This window comes from Triticum dicoccoides, chromosome 6A (assembly GCF_002162155.2).
Source record: "Triticum dicoccoides isolate Atlit2015 ecotype Zavitan chromosome 6A, WEW_v2.0, whole genome shotgun sequence".
NCBI classification, from domain to species: domain Eukaryota; kingdom Viridiplantae; phylum Streptophyta; class Magnoliopsida; order Poales; family Poaceae; genus Triticum; species Triticum dicoccoides.
In genome coordinates this window covers 62841939-62863854 of record NC_041390.1, presented here as the reverse complement: position 1 = coordinate 62863854, position 21916 = coordinate 62841939, and the positions used below count along the sequence as shown (strand labels likewise).

Genomic DNA, 21916 nt, shown 5'->3' with positions numbered 1-21916 from the left:
GATCTCATCTAGGGACCTTTTTAGGTACTCCGTCGGAGGGGGAATCAATCACGGAAGGGCTCTACGTCAACCTTGGCTCTACGTCAACCTTGTTGCCCTTCTGATGATACGTGAGTAGTTTATCACAGACCTATGGGTCCATATTAGTAGCTACATAGACTTCACCGTGAAACTACTGTTTCAAGATAATTTCCAGTGGATGGCATCTGGCTGCTCAGTAAGTTGAACATCCATCAACCCGCGGACCTAAGTTACATGCATGCATCCAAATCGTGCAGCTCAATTGCTCTCAACCACTGTATATGGTACACCTAGTGAGCTAATTAATTGCATTCATATGTCCATATATGCGGCCAGATGGAGACCTAGTTTGGAATCAAATCCGACAGTCATGCATCATTGATATCTCTGCTGGAGTGTTCATCAATCAAGTTGAGTAATGCTACTAGCTATGGCTGGGCAGATGTGGAGCACACTAGTTTGTGATACTTCACACATGGATGAATGCATGATTCATATACATGTTGAGTGTATATGAGCTTCTTTCATGTTCATACGGGTGCGGCTTGGGAGGCAGAGGAAGTCCAGGATTCGCGTAAAGAGTCACTAGCAGCAGAAATGAACTTCACATAGGCTTGATTTTCTCCGTGTTGCATATCGACATCACCATGTCAATTCGTCTTTGAGAAACATGGTCCGTAGATTTTTGAGAGCTTTATAAAACTGAAACAGAATTGTTAGTCAATACACACAAGAGGGCAGATACAAGAAGGAACATTCTCTTCCCTCAAAAAAAGAAGGAACGTTCCCCAACAGAGAGACATTCTCATGAATTCTAGCATAGCTCGCCAGCCCGTGTGCCACTTTGTTGCTCTCTTTTAGGACGTACTGTACTCAATTTTCCACTCAACGAAGTAGGCGAGGAGATTCCTTGGTTCTTGGGAGTACTTTCGGAGGGGTAAGTACTCGAAAGTACTCCCAGTACTGCCCCAATCACCAGAACAAAGATACAGATAAAATGAATTTGAGGGTAATGCCGAACGGAGTGCTGTATTTCTGCTGTTTCCTGTTTGGCAACTAATTTTACCTTCATTTCTAGATAGAGAATATCTTCTTAGTATATTATCTAGTTCTGGCTAATGTTGCATGACTTATCTTGCTTACAACTAGCTCGATCTAAGAATTGCAAGACACAAGTTTCAGATAAACACTTCTCTGTTCTGAGCGATGCATGGCATCAAAGTCAAACTGGACAACTGAAACTAGCTCATCGTTGCCTTCCATCCGGGCCTCATTCTTTGATCTCCTCTGGCCCGAGCAAGGATAGTCATTACTACAGAAAAAAACGTATAAACTGACAATCTCTTGAAAGTATATGTATACCATCTTCAAATAATATTGGGAAGCAAGATTGTTGTCTCATGTTGGCTGGATGAAAAGATCTTTAATTATAAACTATTTACCTTCAAAGTGAAATAAATTAATTATATATTTAAACGTGGGAATTATGTTTGTGCAAATATCTTGCAAATATTGTTCTCATGGTGCTCAGCTCCACCGATGCGCCATATATAGCTCAAGGTACCTATATGCTCGGGTCGAATGTTTCGTCCCGAGTGTCAACCGTGGGAAAGTGTGTCCTCCGTGTTTCACTAGTTTCAACCAGGGTTTTGGTTACCGCACTAACAATTCGGTTACCGGGCAGTAACCGCAGATCTCGGTGCCCTACGAGAAATCACCTTACTGAGCAGAAAATCCTGAATTTTTGAATTTAAATAAAATTTAACTGAATTTTGGATTAATTTTATCTAGATACAAAATTCATTCAAAAAATATGTTTGTTAAATACTTGGTATTTCTCTTTATTGGTTACGGAGGTTACCGAAAATTTGGTGCCCCACAAGATTTTTTTTTCATCTGGGATCCAAAACCTTGGTTTCAACGAGTGTTTGGGGCACTCGGTAGCGAGTGTATACCTACTCTGAGCGCTCTAGACAGTTATCTTCTTGACATCTTTTATTGTAGTTGCTGGTTCTTGATAATTGCAAGATATGATATACCTCATCTTTTTCTTGAAGTAAATAAAATGAGAGAGTTAGGAAAATAGTTGTTGGCGTGGAAACTTTAAGCTTTTTGGCTTCAAAACTGTAAGTTATAAGAACCGCCGGACGACTTAAAGCCATGTTCAGCAATGCGTAGGAGCTTTTTGCCAAAAAAAAGAAGGCAAGACGAGGCTAGGAGCCATAAACTAGAGGACTTTCTTTTCAGGTCACACGATACAAACTCTCGCGCTAACTTTTTCTTGTTCACAGCACAATGCTCTATCTATTTTATGGCCATGAGCTCGAGCTTGGGAGTCACAGGAAATTTATAAGACCGACATGCGAGAGAAATCGTGCATGAGTTCTACTCGATTGGGTGAACATGCATTGAGCCTTCGATGCTCTTTAAATGGCTTGGACACCAACATGAACATGTAAAAAAATCATTATTCTCTTATTTGTTTCAAATTTACTGTTCATCTAAGAAGCAAATGCACCCGAGAGCCAAAATAATGCACCCGTTACACCCATGAGTGTCTGATCAAGCCCCCCACAAGAAATAAGGGCTTTGGCATGATGACCATGTCATGTTTATTCCAGTGACCAAGTTACATGCATGCAGAGGACGGTACATTCTACCGTGCAGCTCAATTGCTCTCAACTACTATATATGGTACATTGGTACAACTAACTAGTTAATGAATTGCATTGATGGTGATACGTCCATATATGTGGCCAGATGGAGAGATAGCTTGGAATCCAAATCAGACAGTCCTGCATCATCGATATCTCTATTGGTTAGTTGTATTCATCAATCAGGTCGAGTAGTGCTACGAGCTACAACTAGGCAGATGTGGAGCACACTAGTTCGTGATACATCACAAATATGCATGAATGTATGATTCATGTATATGAACTCTTTCATGTTCATAATGGTGTGGCTTGGGAGGCAGCCGAAATCTAGGACCCGCGGAACCAAATGATCATGCTTGCAAAACGCGAAGAGTCACCACCTGCAGGAAGAAACTTCGCATAGGCTCGATTTTCTTAGAGTTGCGAATCCAAATCACCATGTCGATTGGTCCTCGAGAAACATGGTCCGTAGATTTGTTTTCTCCGAGAGAAAGGACAGCTTTGTAAAACTGAAACAAGAGGGCCAGCAAGGAGCCGGAGCCCCGGAGCCACATCAGCAATATCAGCGTGACCTGCCCCGACGCATAGTACCAGAAGTCCGACACCGACTACAATGGAATAAACCCCTAAAAAAGATTACGATGGAATATTGCAGTTGATCACATATCCAACTCATTTTTCTTTCTGTAGAGAGCTTTGACATACGGGTTCCAATACAATTCTAGGGAGCATTTCTTCTGCGCGCCAAAAATGTTATTGCAATTATAAAACATATGATCTTTCTAGACATGTTCACATACAAATGTTATCTGCGCATGTTTATGTGGAAAGCCCAAACATTTCAATCTGTGCAAAAAGATACAAGCTGAATGCCATTTTTGTGGCATTTCCCGACCACCAGATTAATGTTTTTTACTGCTGAAACACTATTGTTCCGTCGCACATTAAAGTTGTTAAGCACACTTTGGATAGCAACATGAACATTAAAAAAAATCATTTTTGCTATTTATTTTAAATTTACTATTCATCTCAGGAGCAAATGCTCTCCATAGCCAAAACAGTATGCCTTTTTTGGACCGAAGGGTGTCTTTTTTTCTAGAGAAAAGGTAGGGTGTCCGACATTATAAATAAAGCCAACCAGCCAAGTCACCAAGAACCAACATGGTTACGAAAACAAAACCGCCCACACAAGGCAAACATGCACGCAGGCCCCAAAATGATACAAACTCTAGAAGATCCAACCGCATCAACCTCCAGGCGGTTGGCTCGACCGGATAACAGGGCTCAGGGAGGTAGCAGATGCACATATCTTGGCAATGATGTCGATCGATGAGTTCGTTGGTGTCTGCCTGCTTAGGTAGCAGCTTCCATTGCTGTAAGAGAGCAGCCAATTTGAAAAGACAATCAGCCAAGCGGTTATGGAAAACATGCTCAATTGTAAACTTATTCCTGGTGGTCGAAAAACACCAAGAAAAGGCAGCAAAAGCAATCCAGAAGACCCGAGCAACTTGTCCAGCCAGCGCAGACGCAATCTGTAAAAGTTCATCCCAGTTCGTGGGGTTTCAGTTGCGATTGAACCATTCTCGGACACAACTCCAACCAAACTTGGCGAGAACACAAGTGAAAATGACTTGCTTAGTATCTTCTGTCTCTCCACAAAGAGCGCAAGCTGTGTTCACGTTACCGTTTCGCTTGATGATTTGGTCGGACGCCGGAAGTTTACGACGAATCGCTTGCCAGAGGCAAATGCTAATTTTGAGCGGGATACGGGAGCACCAGATGGCCTTAAACCGAGAATCCTGCCGTCCACGAGAGAACTTAGTGTATGACGACTTAACAGAGAAGCGCCCAGAGGTATCTCCCGTGGAGAAGAGCGCCGCGGCGCCCGTCACCCAGCGCTGCTTCCTACACCCTGGTCGCCTCAGCCAGGGGCGGACCTAGGCGGACCTAGGATAAAAACTGACTGGGGGCGCTCGTCTATGTAAAACTCATGAATATGTTTACACAATCGTATAAACGTATAGCACTTTTCATGCATAAAAAAATCTAGCATTTTTCCTATAACAATAAGATACTTCATCCACGTTCAAAACAGAAGATACTTCATCCACTAATAACATCACAAATTTACCATTAAAATAAACAAACCTTACACTTTATATCCCAGTTTTTATATGTAGCAAAAGATAATATTTGTCTGACATAAATGCCAACAAGTGATACATCATCTAGTAGTAACATGATAGGTTTGGCACTAAACTGAAGAAATCTTACAAGAAGGCTTTATATCCCAATGATTTCATAGGTGGCAAAAGGTAATATTTGTCTCCAAGACAAATGGCATTACCTGTGAAGAGAAAACACAGATTAGGACAATGCATTTGAATACTATGGAGATGGTAAATATAAAAAGGGTGGAAGGTATTAGACCATTACGTTTCATTTCTCCCACGACGATGTTTCATCTTATGGAAACGATCAACAATCACTTCATTGGTAATTGTGTCCAGCAGCTCCTTCTCCACGAAGCAAATTAGGCTATGGCTCAAATAATCATCACCAATTTTGTTACGCAAAGCATTCTTCACAATCTTCATCGCTGAAAAACATCTCTCGACAGTGGCAGTGGCAACAGGCAGAGTTAGAGCTAGCTTCAAAAGCCGATATACCAAAGGATATGAGAGATTCTTCCTAGTATCCACCATCAGTTTAGCCAAGTCACTTATTCTGTCCAAGCTAGAAAACCTTGTATCATGGAGTATATTATCTATATAGAGTCCAAGTTCATGCTCAAGAGTCACCATATCTTTGTGATTGAAGTCATCAGGATAAAACTTTGCTAATTTCAGTAACTTCTCCTTGTCAAAATGACAAAATAAATCACTTGGGCTCAAAGCAGACATGCATAGAAGCAACTCAGAATTTACCTTATTAAATCTGTCATTAAACTCTTCTCCTAACAGATCGAGCACAGCAAAGAAACAGTCGACACGATAATAATGTTCATTGCTAATGCCAGTCTTTTGTCGTGGCTTCTTTGGGTTAACATAGGCATCTTCCATGTCAAGCACTGGAATGTCATGCTTCTCACAAAAACAACATACCTTCTTCATAAGGGAATCCCACACCTCATTGGTTCTGAGTTTTTCTAACTCTCGTTTTGTTGATTCCACATCTGAAATAGCATTTACAATGTCTTTATTCTTTCTCTGTAAGGTTTTTGACAGCCCATTTGTTAAAGCTAATATCATCATCATCATGTGTAAGAAAAATGCAGAATCAAAGGTCTGGAAATATTTTAGAAGACCTCTAGCTTGCCGCCTCTTTCCGGTATCTGTGCCATCTTTCTCGACATATTCTAGTACTTTGACCACAGATGAGAACATCTTGGACAAACCCAACAGTGTTTTATAATGGGAGTTCCATCGAGTGTCACCTGGTCTTTGAAGAGATAATTCTTGATTCAGTCCAGTCCCCGTAGCAATCTCTCCACATCCTATTGCTTTTCTCACTTCTTCTTGGTGATGCTCACGAAGTTGGTCTTTTCTCTTGCAAGACGCGCCCACGACATTCAGCAAAACTGAAACCATATCAAAGAAATCTCCGACCTCGAATATCTTCTTTGCAATAGCCACAACAACCAAGTTGAGTTTATGAGCAAAACAATGTACATAATATGCTGATTTGTTTTCATTCATAATTTTAGCTTGCAAACCATTAAACTCACCAGACATATTACTTGCTCCATCGTAACCTTGGCCTCTAACTTGTTCAAGATTCAGCCCAAGTTGTGAAAATAATAAATCTATGCAAGACTTGAGATAAGAAGCTGTTGTCTCCTCCACATGAACAACACCAACAAACTTCTCTTGGACCAGTCCACACTTATCAAGATATCGGAGAACAACCGCCATTTGTTCTTTGTCGGAAACATCCCTACACTCATCAACTAATAAGCTAAACACACCATTACCAATTTCTTTCATCACATGACCTAGTACTTCTTTTGCAAAGCACTCGGTAATATCTCTCTGAATTTTGGGAGACAACATTTGATTATTATTTGGAGCATTCTTGAATGCCTTAGCAACAGCATCATTTTTCTTAATAGTGTAGTCCATCAACTCAAGGTAATTTCCTTTATTTTCAGAATCTTTAGATTCATCATGGCCACGGAAAGGTTGTCCCTGATGCAACAAGTATCGACAAACATCAATTGTGGCATTTAACCTGATGAGATGCTCATTCTTTTCAATTTGGCTTTGTCTATTCCAGGCTGCAGGGATTGATTGATCTTGCTTTAATAGATCCTCGCAATCCTTGAGTGCTCTGTTGTGAAAGCTGTTACGATCACCGACGTGAGTTACAAATCTCTCTGTCTTGTTCCAACAGTTGAAACCTTCTACTACAAATGCATCATGCCCATGGTGGTTGTCTTTAATGTTGTCCCTAAACAAATAGCAGCATAAGCAATAGGCTTTGTGCTCCTTCTCGCTGTACTCTAGCCAATAAGCATAATCATCATACCAATCCGGATTGAATCTCCTCTTCTTTTTCTTCTTCCCAATCTCCCTGTATGGAAATTCCAACTTGCGGGGCTGATTAGGTCCCCAAATCAAATACTTCCTTCTTATCTCATCACGTTGGTTGGGGTGATAATCTGCCATTCGCTTCCTTTTAGCTGGATCGCGAGGGAGCTTATTCAAATCAACTAGTTCAGGCACAGCAGAATTATGTTTTGCTGCAGGTCTTGATGCATTACTACTACCACTTGAATTGTTGCTGGTGATAGCCCCCTGGGGCTGGGTGGTGGTGTTGGCATTTGCTGATTTCTTTATCAAATACTTCTCCATTATCTTCCCTTCTCTTCCCTATAAAATAATGGAAGCACAAATTGTAAAAGTTTAGATACAAAACATTCTAGTGGAGCAGACTAGCAGGCCAGCAAAAGTACTAGTAGTAGAATGGCATGCCAGATTGAATTCCATAGAAATTTTCCAAGTACAAGTAGTGTGTCACACTAATCCTATAATTTTTTGGTAGAACCAACTGTACATGGCTACATGTCTGATAGAGACATAGAGTAGTACTACTGTACTAGTACGAACTGCAAGTTTTCATTTGATTTGATATGAGATAAACCATGGAATCAACTGAAGAATAAGGACCAAAGTGTAGTCAGGCAACAGCAAGCAAAATAAAGAACTAAGGGGAGTTTAGTAGTTTGGGATAAGGAGATGAGGAGATGGTACAGACCTGATCAGAGATGAGTTGCTGAGGATGTTCAGTTCATCCGTTGCTGCTGTACACTCGTCGACGGTGGTGCCGCTGCTGCTGGCGGCGGGCGGGCGGTGGCCGGCGACCGGATGGCACAGGACTGGCACCCGCCAAGCCGCGATCCACCAATGGTCCAACCAAGCGGTGGCCGAGGGCTTGCCTCTTCGTTTTTCTCGCTATTAATTGTGAGCTCCTAGAGTGAAGCGGTAGGCGGCAGCAGGGTACACGCACGCCTTCTACCTTGAAGTTTTTCCTTGATTAGCTTTTTGTATTGGGCTTTATAGAAAGGCCGAACTGGAAGGGAGTGGGGGCACCTGCTATAGCCCGACTGGGGGCCTGCTCGCTAGCATCGGGACGTAGTACGAAGAGGACGATGAATCGAGTGGGGTCCTGGGCCCCCACTCGCCACAACATGCGTCTGCCCCTGGCCTCAGCCTCGTTGAGACGAGGACTAGGTTTTCCTCCCTGTCGCCATGCAGGGACAACATGGGAGGAGAGAGAGAGCGCGCGCGATAGTACCAAAAGTCCGACACGGACTACAATGAAATCTTTCCCTACTAATAAAGCAATTACTGCTTCTGGTCGTACGTCGTCGATGCTTTGGCAAAAAGCTCCTCTGTTTTGTAGTATTCAACCCGCAGTCCTTTCTTAAGTGAGAAAACGTTTCGTTCAAACATTTTACAAATAAATCCTTATAGTTTACCGTATTCAACCCACGGTCCTTTCTAAATTGAAAAAAAGCACGCCAGAAAACACACACGAGAACGGGCTCTCCTCTCCCTCGCCTCCCGATCCCAACCGCCAGGCGCTCGATCTGGTGCTTCGCCGGCCACCCGGGGGCGGCGTCGATGGATCTGGCGGCGGGTGCGGCGTCTTGCTCCGGTGGCGATGGTGTCCTGCTAATGCAAAGAGACCAGGGCATGAGGGAGAGAGGAATAAAGGAGGAGAAGGGGCACAAGGTGAGGGAGGCGGTCGCCGGCGGCGGCGGCTCCGGTGACCGGCCGGAGGGAAGGGAGAGGAACTCCTGTTGAGGCGGCGCAGCTTGGTGCACGCTGGTTTCTCCGGATCGACCCCCTACTCAGATCTGCACGCCCCTGATGATTGGAGGTAGGGTAATCACTCTCCTCTTTAAAACTAGATCATTTTCTTCTTTGGTCTGGAAAACATAAATCCTTAGACACCCAACGGTATGTTTCAACATGTTTTTTGCCTTGATTTGATGTAAAAAGGATCTAATTTCTCTTCCCGCTTATGTTCTGGATTTCATCTTTTCTCCTTTCTCTGATTTACTCATACACGACTCCTGACTTGGTGCATGTGTCTGCTGAATCTTCCTACTGCAGGTGTGCCTTTCACATGTTCGTTGAGTTGCAGCAACAAGGACAGATGGCCATCTTCACAGGTTATGCCCCTTACTGTAATTTGCATTCAGTTATGTGCAGTAATAATGCCATATTTGTTAGCCTGCTAGCTGTTTCCAGATTTTTTTAGACATGATTGACTGCTTCTACACAAAAAGAGTTTGTCGAAAATAAGAGCAATCCCATTGTTGCTACAGAGCCTGAAGATTCTTTGCCTTTCTTTGAACGGTTTCAGTTTTTTCTTTCATATGGCTACAATTATTTGATTGGTCCATGTAGATTTAGGCAACATGAGATGAGCCGATGATATATATTGTAATATACGATGTCTATTGCTACAAGTGTTGATGTCTTGGTGATGGCAGGTTTTGCAAGTAATTGAAATGCTTTTTGAGTAGAGGATAATTAGAGATATAATGTTCTACCTGATCTTGAGGTATGTGAAAGTGAACTTGGTGATTTTGAGTAATTCTAAGAGTATACATCTCATCTATCAGGTATCCTTTTTTGAGTAATGCTGAGAGGATACATCTCATCTATGAGGAATTAATCCATCTCGTTTTCTCTGTGTTTACCTTGTTCTACAAATGGCTAACTAGGTAATGATTATTGATAGCTAATGACATGAGGGAGAGGGGGACAAGCCCCTTTAGCTACTGCAATGCGGTTGTGCATACAAATGTGCTACTCATATTCCACTTTTACACGAGCTAGGCGCGAGAAGCAGGTTCAGAATTCAGCTCCATTTGATTTACATTTAGATCATCTTGCTGCAACACCATCACTTTTCTTGATAGCAAACAACAATTTTTAGTAATCATATATAGCTTTTCTTTGGTTTGTTTATTCTATTATACCATAGATATCATGAGAAACTGTTAATCGCTTAAGGAGGGTGTTCTGTTCACTCAAAATCAACCGCCTAATGGTCTGATTAGTTTATGTATGTGAAAATTTATTTTAATAATTATAGTTGCAATTTCCAGTCAAGGCATATGTTCTTTTATACTTTTATAGTGAGTCTACAATAGGTTGAATAGATTCGATGAAGTGACGCCAAGCTTCTGGCATTCTCTGTGACAAGAGAGTGCCACAAAAGCTAAAAGGTAAGTTTTACAGGACGGCGGTCCGACCCGCAATGTTGTATGGCGCTGAGTGTTGGCCGACTAAAAGGCGACATGTTCAACAGTTAGGTGTGGCGGAGATGCGTATGTTGAGATGGATGTGTGGCCACACGAGGAAGGATCGAATCCGGAATGATGATATACGAGATAGAGTTGGGGTAGCACCAATTGAAGAGAAGCTTGTCCAACATCGTCTGAGATGGTTTGGGCATATTCAGCGCAGGCCTCCAGAAGCTCCGGTGCATAGTGGACGGCTAAAGCGTGCGGAGAATGTCAAGAGAGGGCGGGGTAGACCGAATTTGACATGGGAGGAGTCCGTTAAGAGAGACCTGAAGGATTGGAGTATCACCAAAGAGCTAGCTATGGACAGGGGTGCGTGGAAGGTTGCTATCCATGTGCAAGAGCCATGAGTTGGTTGCGAGATCTTATGGGTTTCACCTCTAGCCTACCCCAACTTGTTTGGGACTAAAGGCTTTGTTGTTGTTGTTGTTGTTGTTGTTGTTGTTGTTGTTGTCGTCGTCCGCTTAGGTTATAAGGGGAGCCAGAGAGGTGAGGGAGGTGACCAAAGCGGCAGCGGCCTTGGGGTGCCGAAGAAGAGTGCGTAGGAGGATGGAAAGGGGCTCGTATACGACGGCTGGAAGAGGTAACCTAGGATTTCGTGGTGCTCTACTCTATACCTCATGCTCGGATGATTGTACTTTTCGTTTTGACTGATCAATTGGGTTAATTCTGTATGAGTTGGGTAGCATCTTGAGCTCAAAAGGTTCTCTACTCCATCCAAATATTCTGCTAGATTTGATTAGAATTTGTGTTTATTAAAACATGCACCAAGAGGATCTAGGCCAAGCAATAACAAATTATGCAGCTGCACCTAAACATCTTAATACCACAAGATGGTCACTATGGAACTACATAGCTTCGGCTCGTCACTGGTTACCATAATTTGTAATGTGGCGATTGATGGATGTGCATAGATAGATTATATACCTACATGGTACTTTCTGGGTATGTGTATAGAGGAATCCCTCATGTATTTAGATTGTTTGCTTAACTATTACTCTTCTCTATTTTCCGACTTTGTGATAACTTAATATAAATTACATTTTGTTTTGAAATAAAAGGATATGTGATGGTAATTGTGTTGTGTTCTATCAACAGAACTATGCTCTCCTAAACCTGAATGGGCCAGAAGTGACAAGACAGACAGATCTGGCAGTCAATTATTCTTCAGTTTCGGTTGTGATGTTTCAACATGAGTTCAGAGTGTTAATGCTTTGCTGATGCGAGGAGGTGAAGTTGTATGCTACCAGAGTGCAGATATTTCTTTGTATGTTTGCTTTCAAGAAAAGATGGATGTGTGTTGTGACTGTGACAGATGGTTCTACTGGATATGTTGTTGGGTTTATAACAAGAAGCATTGGTAAGGATATCAAAATACAAGAGAATGCTGCAACGACCAAGGTGCCATATATATATCGAAGGTGCTCGCAAACTTCCTTCGACTGGTGTGGCCCTGTTGCTTTCTTATTATAATGATAGTAGAGTTCAAAAGTTCTAGATGGCAGTGGTATATCAGTATCTTATTTCACTTTCATCGCTTCTATAAAAGCTAGATAAAATGATCTATATCACTAGAATCTATTGCCTTGCACATACTCCCTCTGTCCGGAATTATTTGTCGTAGAAATGGATGTATCTAGACATATTTTTAGTTCTAGATACATTCATTTCTGTGACAAGTAATTCGGGATGGAGGGAGTATTTGTCTACACAAACACTTGTATTCCTTTTTACACTGAATTTCCTTTTTGTTACAGGAGGATTCAGAATATGAAGTTACTGGAAACATTGTTGGAAGTGTTGGTCTTGAGAGCACATAAAAGGATTCATCGTTTCTTATAAAAACATTACAATCATTCAAAGAAGAAGAAGCCATTCTTTCCAATGTTTACATATAAGATATACCAGTACATCCCAATTGGTAGGGCCCCTCCACTGATAAGCTGGATATCCTTTTAACAAGTGGCTCGGAGAGAATAAAGCGTTAGATTTTATCATACTTTTACAGTTTAACATGTCAAAGAAGGGAGAGGAGACACCAGCGGATGGCAAGATGGATGAACTGTTGGACAGTGTTAGCCTTAATTACCTAATTCCTAATGAAGTGGAAAACTTTATGACCAGCATAGAAAATGTGCAACACTCTTCTTCTGAGCATGAAGGGCAGAATGATGATTTCGAAGCAAATATCATTGAGCAAGATGATGAACACATTGGAAAGATTTTACTAATCTTGCTGTTGCATGCAAAGACATTGGTGATGTCATATCAGAAGACCCACAGAAGGTTTAGGTTTCCGAGGGCAAGCAGAAATAAGTGATAGCTATGTCGGTATTATAAATAATGGCAACACATATTTACCTACTAATAAAGCGGCTACCGCTTCTGCCCGTCCGTCATTAAAACTGCCCCTAAAGTTGCAAATAATTACCCACCTATGCCACCGGTAAGTGAGAAAAACGTTTGGTTTCTTTTTTTTCCGCGCTCACCCATAGCTCAATAAGAGAAGATCCCCTAATGTACAACGACCATCTGAGCAGCGCACTGGTTGGTTCCTTGACCTACCGCACTAGTGGGTTTGATTCCCACACCCACCCTTTTTATTTAAAAAATCAATTACTTTTTGAAATTTTCATATCTTTGAAACCCTAACTTCAAATCTGACATGCCATATATGAAAATTCATCAGAAAAATTCTAGATTCCAAATATGCTACTATCATTAATTTTTAAAATTATGTTCAGGGTGTAAACTTAAATAACACCTTCTTTGTATGATGAGATATTTTAGAAATGCCAATTACATATGTTCTTATAGATTGATTATTTTTGGTGGAGCTATCATATATGTTTGCAACCAAATTAAGTCTTGAACTGAATTATGATTGCAAAAACACACACACACACACACACACACACACACACACACACACACACACACATTCGCGTCGCGTCGCATATATATGCGCTAGGTATATTCGCTCCGTCCGGAAAAACTTGTCCCTCAAAGAGATATACCTAGCACTAACTTGGTACTAGATACATCCATTTGAGGAACAAACTTGGGACAAGTTATTTTGGACGAAGGGAGTATATGAAAACACTTATGCACATGTTATCATTAAATACTAAAATGTAATTTGCTATTTTCATTCTAATGCAATATTTTTTTGCGTCACCGAGAAACAACAACAAATGCGTAAACATATATTGGCAACTAGGTAGATATTTGTGTTGTATAATGAATTCTAAACACCTTCAGTACACTTCAAAAAATCATCACACCTTTATGTCACCACTTATCATGTTGCTTGTTTTTTTAGAAAAGTTATCATGTTGCTTGTTGCGTGGCATCATGAAAGATTTCAAGGGATTTGCTGATGTCCTCAAGTGTGTGTATGAGGCGTGAATTTTTTTTCTCCCGTTGCAATGCACGGGCATATTTGCTAGTATTATGTAAACACAATTCTGCAGTATTTTCATTGTTTATCAGAGCTCAAAGAAATCTTAATAATTTGTGAAGACGTATGAGTGCTCGGGGCTGATGTTCTATGGTTGATTTCGGGATGTGTAAGAGCAGGGCGAATACCACTATATCATACTCTCTTGACTGGGATGAGCTTCGCTTTTTTGTAGAAAAGTGATAGAATAAGAATTGTGATTTCTGCTGCTATTATGATATGCTTTTCTGATATTCTTTGCTGCCACTCTTTGTTGTATCAATTATTTGTTGTGTGAACCATGTGGCGGGTCAAGCTCAGATGATTCAGATAGGATAGAATGGGCGTCGGAAATCGCCCGTGACATTCTAGGTGAATTCTAGCCGTTGCTAGCAAGGCCTTTGGTAATTTCTATATAATTTTTTTTCCCGTTGCAACGCACGGGCATTTTTCCTAGTAGACCCCTAAAAAAGGACTACAATGGAATATTGCAGTTGACAACATATCCAACTCATTTTTCTTTCTATAGAGATGCCTTTGACATACGGGTTCCAATACAATTCTGCAGAGCATTTGCTTCTGCACGCCAAAAATATTACTACAGATGTAAAACATATGATCTTTCTAGACATGTTCACGTACAAATACTATCTGCTCATGTTTATGTGGAAAGCCCAAACATTTCAGTCTGTGCAAAAAAAAAGCTGAATGCCATTTTTTTGGCATTTTCAGACCACCAGATTTATTTTTCCTAAATTCTTTCCGGTGTGCACCATCTGGACGAAACGGGCCGCCGGTCTTGCATGCATGTATGTATTAATTTTTTTGTCTTCTAGTGCATGTGATTGTTATCATTAAATGTGTTCACACTGATTACCTCATTTTAGAAAGAACAGATTCAGACACATTCATTTCGGAGTTTCAAATTTTAAAAAGCCATATCTTTCAAACCACGCATCGGAATTGAAATCCGTTTTCACTGCTGGAAACTCTTGCAACGAGATCTTTGAAACTAGATCCCGCATGGGTATATTTCGATGAAATTTTTTCGATGCCAACTTTGGTGCTATATCGTGCAACTTTATTACTGTATTGTGCAACTTTATTACTACATCGTGCAACCTTTTCCAAAACCAATTTTTGGATATGCATGATTCAACTTCCCATGAGATTGCAATCTAGCAACCATGACAACTTTGATGTGCAACTAGTCTACAGTCCTGACCAACTACCTAATAGTCGATGTGCAACCCTTCTTTGTACTCGTGGATGTGTAATTTTTCACTGTTGGCACACCCTACCCCCACCCCCCTACAAGTGATTTGTGCAACTTAGTTTATTGTTCAAACCAAATGCCTATTAGTCAATGTGCAACTCATTGCCCTTCCTATTTGTGGACATGTATTTTCAGTTGGCGGGGGCGACAAACAGAGTTGCACATAGTCTGCTAGGTAGTTGGCCAGGGCAACATATGAAGTTGCACATCTCACATGTAGAGACGGTTGAATGGTGAAAAATTGGCATTCACCAGGGTATTAAAAAGTTGCATATAAACAGAGTGCTACAGTTACAAATCTTACTAGCAGGGGTGGTTTGGGTCGGGTGCTAGCAGGGAAACTACACATCCATGGGGGTACGAGAGAAAGTTGCACATCACTGTTAGACAATTGGCCATGGCAGTATCTGAAGTTGCACATCCACTGTTAGGCCGCTGGCCGATGCAGCAAACAGTGAAGCACATCCACGGGCAGGGGAAAATTGCACATCAACTACTATGAAGTTGGCCTGGACAACACAGGAAGTTGCACATCTCACTAGAAGGAGGTAGTTTGGGGGTGGAGGTACCATAATTGAAAACTGCACGTCTATGGTGTAGGAGAAAAGTTGCACATCCCTGTCAAGTAGTTGCACATCGACGGCTAGGCAGTTGCACAAAACGGAGACAAAATTGCACAAGAAAAATTTCGTCGAAACATATCCATGCGGGATCTTGTTTTGAAGAGCACGTCGGGAGGGTTCCAACAGTGAAAACGGATCTTAATTTTGATGCGCGGTTTGAAAGTTATGGTTTTTTAAAAACTGAAAACACAAATTAAGTGCGTTCCCTTCCGTTCACATGAATGCTTTGCAATTATTTATCCTCTTCACATATGTTCAAACATGTTTACTTTTTCTAATATGAGTCATGGAGACAAAAACTTACCTTTTTCGGCCGGCCACCACGGAGGGCTAGTGGGCAGCAGGCCGCTAGATAGTCGCGTCCTTCTTGTTTTTGCTGCTGAAACACTATTGTTCCATTGCACATTAAAATTGTTAAGCACACTTTCGACACCAACATGAACATTAAAAAATATTTGTTTTCTATTTATTTTGAAATTACTGTTCATCTCAGGAGCAAATGCTCTCCATAGCCAAAACAGTCAGTGGCGGAGGCAGGGGGTGCCAGCATGGCCTGGCCCGGGCCAACATGCAGATCTTTTCAATACATAAGTGATTACCTGCTGCTGATATTGTGTATTATGGTGATTTGTTTTGCTTTGGCCCTCCCTAACATGATTTAACATCAGTTGGCCCCTCTCATTAAGTTTTTCTGGCTCCACCACTGAAAACAGTATGCCCTTTTTAGACCCACTAGTGTCTGATCAAGCCTTCCACAAGAAGAAGGGTTTGTTTTAGATTCAGAGGCTTCCGAGCTTTAGCATGAGCAAGCCAAGTTACATCCCAACGACCAAGTTACATGCATGCAGAGGACGGTACATTCTATCCTGCAATTTTTTTGGCGATGATTCTATCGTGCAACTCAATTACTCTCAACCAATATATATGGTACAAGTAGAGAGTAAATTAATTGCATTAATGATGATGTGTCCATATATGTGGCCAGATAAAGAGATAGCTTGGAATCTACTCCCTCCGTTCCAAAATAGATGACCCAACTCTATACTAAAGTTAGTACAAAGTTGGGTCATCTATTTTGAAACGGAGGGAGTACATAAAACAGTGTTGCATCATCGATATCTCTATTGGTTGAGTAGCTATGACTGGCAGATGTGTAGCACGCTAGTTCGTAATACTTCACACATGCATGAATGCATGATTCATATGCATGCTGAGTGTATAACTGTATATGAACTTCTTTCATATTTCTACGGGTGCGGCTTGGGAGGCAGCGGAAATCCAAGACTCGCTAATCCTTGAGAAGATGGAAAGAGTCACCAGTGGCAGAAAGCAACTTCGCATAGGCTTGATTTTCTCCATGCTGCATTCTAGATCAGCCTGTCGACTGGTCCTCAAGAACACGTTTTCCAACACAAATAATTAGTACGTGTGGAGATTCTGGCACTGCTTGCCAACTAGCATAGCAAGCCAGCCCGTGTGCCGCTTTGTTGCCCTCTCTTCGGACATACTATCTCGGTATTAAAAGATAAGATGTTTTTGTAGTTCAAGTTGAACTGCAAAAACATCTTATATTTTGGTAAGGAGGGAGTACTAAACTTTCCACTCAATGAAGTAGGCGAGGATATTTCTTGGTTATTGATACTCAACGCACCATCTTGAATGATTTGTCGTCGTTGTCTCTAAAGCCTATGCGACGGGTTCACAGTCAACCCCAGGGATTAGAGGGCCAGCACGGAGCAGGAGCCTCGCATCCACAGCAGCAATTGCAGAGTGATTCATCCCGTCGCATATATAGGGAAAGTTGCAGACCAGCCGAGATAGTGATCGCTCCTTCCTGGTTCCTCGCCACCATTCCTACTCTGGTGTTTCTTTTGCCAACGCGCAGCACCAGACATGTTCTGTTTTCCTTTCACATCCTGGCCACATCTTGCAGACATCGTCAACCCCCAAGTTCGTCTCACCCTATTGGCCTTTACACCATCCTTGCATCGGGTACTATTTGATAAGTAGTAACATGGCCAAGTACTTTGTAAGTAGGAGCTATATGTGCTAGGAACTACTCCCTCTGTCCCATAATGTAAGATGTTTTTTGATACTAGTCTAATGTCAAAAAAACGTTTTATATTATGAGACGGAGGGACTATTTTTTTTTAAACACAATAGGGAACTTTCTTTTCATGTCGCATGACACAGTAACATGCCAAATATTCCCCTTTTAGGTTCACACCGCAGTGCTTCGTCTCTTTTTTTATTCATGAGCCAGGCTTGGGAGTCACCTGGAAATTATATGACCGAGACAAGCCAGAGAAAAGTGTGTGTGCTCTACTCCGACATGGTGTGGGCCAGTGGATTGCATGTTCATCCAGAATCACGGTTGTACTTGTCATAGCTCCGACCTCTGAGCCTAGCTTGGATGCTCTTTCAAATGGCTTTGGTCGCCCTTCTCTTGACAAAAACAACTACTGTGTACATGTTCATCTTTCAAGTTTTTGTGTATTGATGACGTAAGGGAATACCTACTAGGACCGGGCTGGCTGCGTACTAATCTATAATAAGAAGACAGCTTGAATTGAGGTGAACAAAATTATTTTCTGCTCCCTCTGTTCTAAAATACTTGAAGTTTTAGGTTTTTTCTAGGTCCACATATTTAAGTTTGAGCAAGTCTACTGAAAAATATCTACAACACCAAATTAGTTTAATTAGATTCATCATAAAAAATATTTTTATAGTATACATATCTGACATCGTAGATATTAATGCATTTTTCTATATACATGGTCAAACTAAAAAAAGTGTGTCCTTACCTAGAACGGAAGAAGAGGCTGGAGAACTTTTTGTTACATAGTATGCACAGTTAAATTGAAAAAAATAGCATTTTAATTCTCAGCATCATGAGTTGACACATCTTGGCTTAGAACGATGTTGGAATTTTACAGTTCAAGTCTTCAACTCAGTTTTCTTTCTAGAGATATCTGTAGCTCATTTGATTCCCTGAGTTTCTGCTCAACAGCTCAAGCCTCTCACTAGAAGAAAATAAAAGGAAGAAGCTTGTTTTAGGTCTAAATTTAGAGGCTTCTGGACTTAGCATGACCATGCCCCGTTTACATTTGAATGAGTAAGGTACATGCATGCAACGTTAGCTGAGGATGCCACATTCATTCTATCGTGCAGCTCAATTGCTTCCAACTACTATACGATACTACTAGCTAGCTTGTAATTTATCGCATTGATGGTAATATCTCCATATATATATGGCTAGATGGAGAGAGAGCTTGGAATACAAATCGAACAGCCATATGTCATTCATACCTCGAATAGTTGATCAAAGTCATCAATCGAGTCGAGCAGTGTTACTGGCTACTGACTATGCGGAGGTGGAGGCACACTAGTACTACACGATAATCCAAACATCATTGCGTGGTTCGTATATATATGTATGTATGAACTCCTTGCATGTCCACGGGTGTGGCTTGGGAGGCAGCGGGAATCCAAGATGCGCAGGAATCCAACTTCAGTCTTGCAAATCACAGAGACTCGGTGCCGGTACAAAACAATTTTGCATAGGCTCGATTCTCTTCATGTCGCATATCTAGATCACCATGTCGATTTCCTCGAGAAATGCGTGTGTCAACACAAATGAGCAGTGGAAGCCTGAACTCAAACCCTCCGGAGTAAGGCACGTCGCTCGCAACACAACAGACGTGAACTGTCGGGCATTGATCTGTCTCCACTCTGAAGTCTGAACTCAAAACCTGGAACACCTCTTATCTGCTTATAATTATTTAGGATGAGCTGGAAGGTGCCAGCTGTATTAAAATCTGAATGTTTGAGATCACAGCTATCATGAACTAGTTGAACGCTTGTAAAAATCGAAACAGTATTAGTACAGTCATTACACACAAAGATGGTAGACACAAGAAGGAACACTCTCCAACAGGGAAGTATTCCCGTGAATATAATTCTAGCATTGCTTGCCAGCCCGTGTGCCACTTTTTTTGCTCTCTCTTTGTACGTACTGAACTTTCCACTCAGCAATTTAGGCAAGGAGATTTATTTGCTTCTTGATATTCGTCGTCCTTTCTGGTTCCTCGCTTTGGTACAACCTCCCACTAAACGTAATATTAAAAAATTGGTATGGGTATTGAGATTCGATCACCATACATCTTTCTTTTGCTCCGACCACACTAACCATCTAGGACTGCACACTTATTACTAACTTCCACCGCTTTTAATTCTTGTTGTGCACCAAACGTGACGTTAAAAAAAGGCAGCGGCTTGTTTTCTTCCCAGGTTTTGTTTGGCCGGTTTTCTACTGTTTAATTTTTCCTGCTATTTTTTTTTCATTTTTTCCCTGTTTTTAAATTCGTGATTTTTCTAAATGGTGAACTTTTCTTAAATTCACAAAACTTTTTCCAGGTTTGTGAACTTTTTCTCACTATATTTTTTTTTCTAGTGTTTCTTTGTCATTTTTTCGTTTCTTTTTCAAAAGATGCTCGCACTTTAGAAATTTTTGTTCAATTTTTTTTGCCTTTTTCAATTTTTTCTCAAAAATACAAATTTTCCAATTTAAAAAAATGGTACCGAAATTTCAAAATAATGTTTCCTGTCTTCCAAAATTGCTTAGAATACTACAATACTACCATTTATTTAAAAGTAAGAACAAAATATTTAATATGAACATTTTTTGAATTTTTCAATCATTTACTAAAAACCACTAACAAATATGGAATTTCACAATATTTAGAAAATTATGAAAAATTTGAAACCTATTTTTTTAGTTTCACTGAACATTACTTCTATTTCTCTAGAATTATTTTTCAAAACAAGAACAGTTTTGACATTCCAAACAAATTTTGATAGTGTGAACATTATTTGAAACTCCCAAAAAACTGGAGCCATTTGATGTGTGTCGGAAAGAAAGCGGGCTCTCGAGCGGAGCCTTTTTGTCTACCTGGACAACCGATGTTGAACATGATGTTTTTTTGGACATCATTCAAATGACCCCAACTTTTGCCACGAGGTGGGCATACCCATGGTAGGCATTCATGCCATGTTTGAACAATTTCCGACACTGTATGCATGTCGCGACATGTCCGATCATTTATCGGCCTTTTTTTCACTAAGAAAACTGCAGAAATTGTAAAATTTGTCGAACAACCAAACAACTTGGCATGATACCTTGAATTGGTCATACAAGACCATGAAAAAAATCTTTCACCAATTCCAAAATAGGGAGTTTCAAATAATGGCCACACATTCAAAATTTGTTCATAAAAAATGACCATGTTTCTAAAAAATATCCAAAAAATACAAAAAATGTTTGAGGAAATTCAAAAAATAGTTTCAATATTTTTTTGTATTTTTATTTTTTATTAGGTTCCAATTTTTTTAATGTTTTCCTAAAATTGAAAAATGCACGTGTTCAAAAATTTGTTCACTCCTTTTAAAAATGTTTGTGTTCTGACATTCTGAGCAACTTTGAAAGACACAAACATTGTTTTTGAAATTTTGTATAATTTTCTGAAAATCCAAATATTTGTATTTTATGATTTTTTTGGAAAAGTGAATATTTTTGAATTTTGAACAGGTTTTTAAAAGCACGAGTATTTTTTTACAAAAGAAAAGGAAGCAAAAAAGGTAAAACAAAACAAATAAAAAATCAACAAAAAAGCGTAAAAAATAAAAATAAATAATAGGAAAAAGACTAATTCGAATATGGGCCGGCCCAGCGAAACCGGGGGCTTCCGTGAACTAAAGAAGAAGAAAGGAAGAAAAAAATTAACATGCAGAAGTGTTAAGATGTCTTGATTGGTTAGTGCGGTTCTCTATGAATTAAGAGGTCATGAGCTCGATTAATGTCACTTGCACATTTTTTTTGAAGTTTAAAAAGAAAGAAAAAAAAGCTGAGGACGCCGTCCATGGGCGGTATGTATGCAGGCCGCATATCGCCGTGGGCGACGTATTTTTAAAAAAGGACCATCCTACATTTTATTATGAAGGGGTATGGAGAGATCTCCTCCGTTGATGTGTTTAGGGGGATTGTATCAAAGCGGAAGTGTTATGTAGTTATGTGACTAGAGT

The 21916-nt window shown here is 40.6% G+C and overlaps 1 protein-coding gene and 2 long non-coding RNA genes across 4 annotated transcripts; 2 read left to right on the top strand and 1 right to left on the bottom strand.

The window, feature by feature from the left end:
• Positions 1–5107: 5107 nt before the first annotated feature.
• On the bottom strand, positions 5108–7528 carry LOC119315648 (zinc finger MYM-type protein 1-like). The gene has a single exon (XM_037590187.1). The coding sequence runs from the start codon at positions 7526–7528 to the stop codon at positions 5108–5110; it is 2421 nt and encodes an 806-aa protein (XP_037446084.1).
• Positions 7529–8920: 1392 nt separating this feature from the next.
• Positions 8921–10543, top strand: LOC119318781. Of its 2 annotated transcripts, none has more exons than XR_005154244.1 (3): positions 8921–9059; positions 9296–9749; positions 9930–10543. It is a non-coding gene; the product is annotated as an uncharacterized LOC119318781 (long non-coding RNA). The 2 variants fall into 2 exon arrangements; XR_005154243.1 differs by having other exon boundaries at positions 9913–10543.
• Positions 10544–10940: 397 nt separating this feature from the next.
• Positions 10941–12851, top strand: LOC119314918. Its single transcript, XR_005152504.1, has 3 exons — positions 10941–11080; positions 11596–11918; positions 12255–12851. It is a non-coding gene; the product is annotated as an uncharacterized LOC119314918 (long non-coding RNA).
• Positions 12852–21916: the final 9065 nt, after the last annotated feature.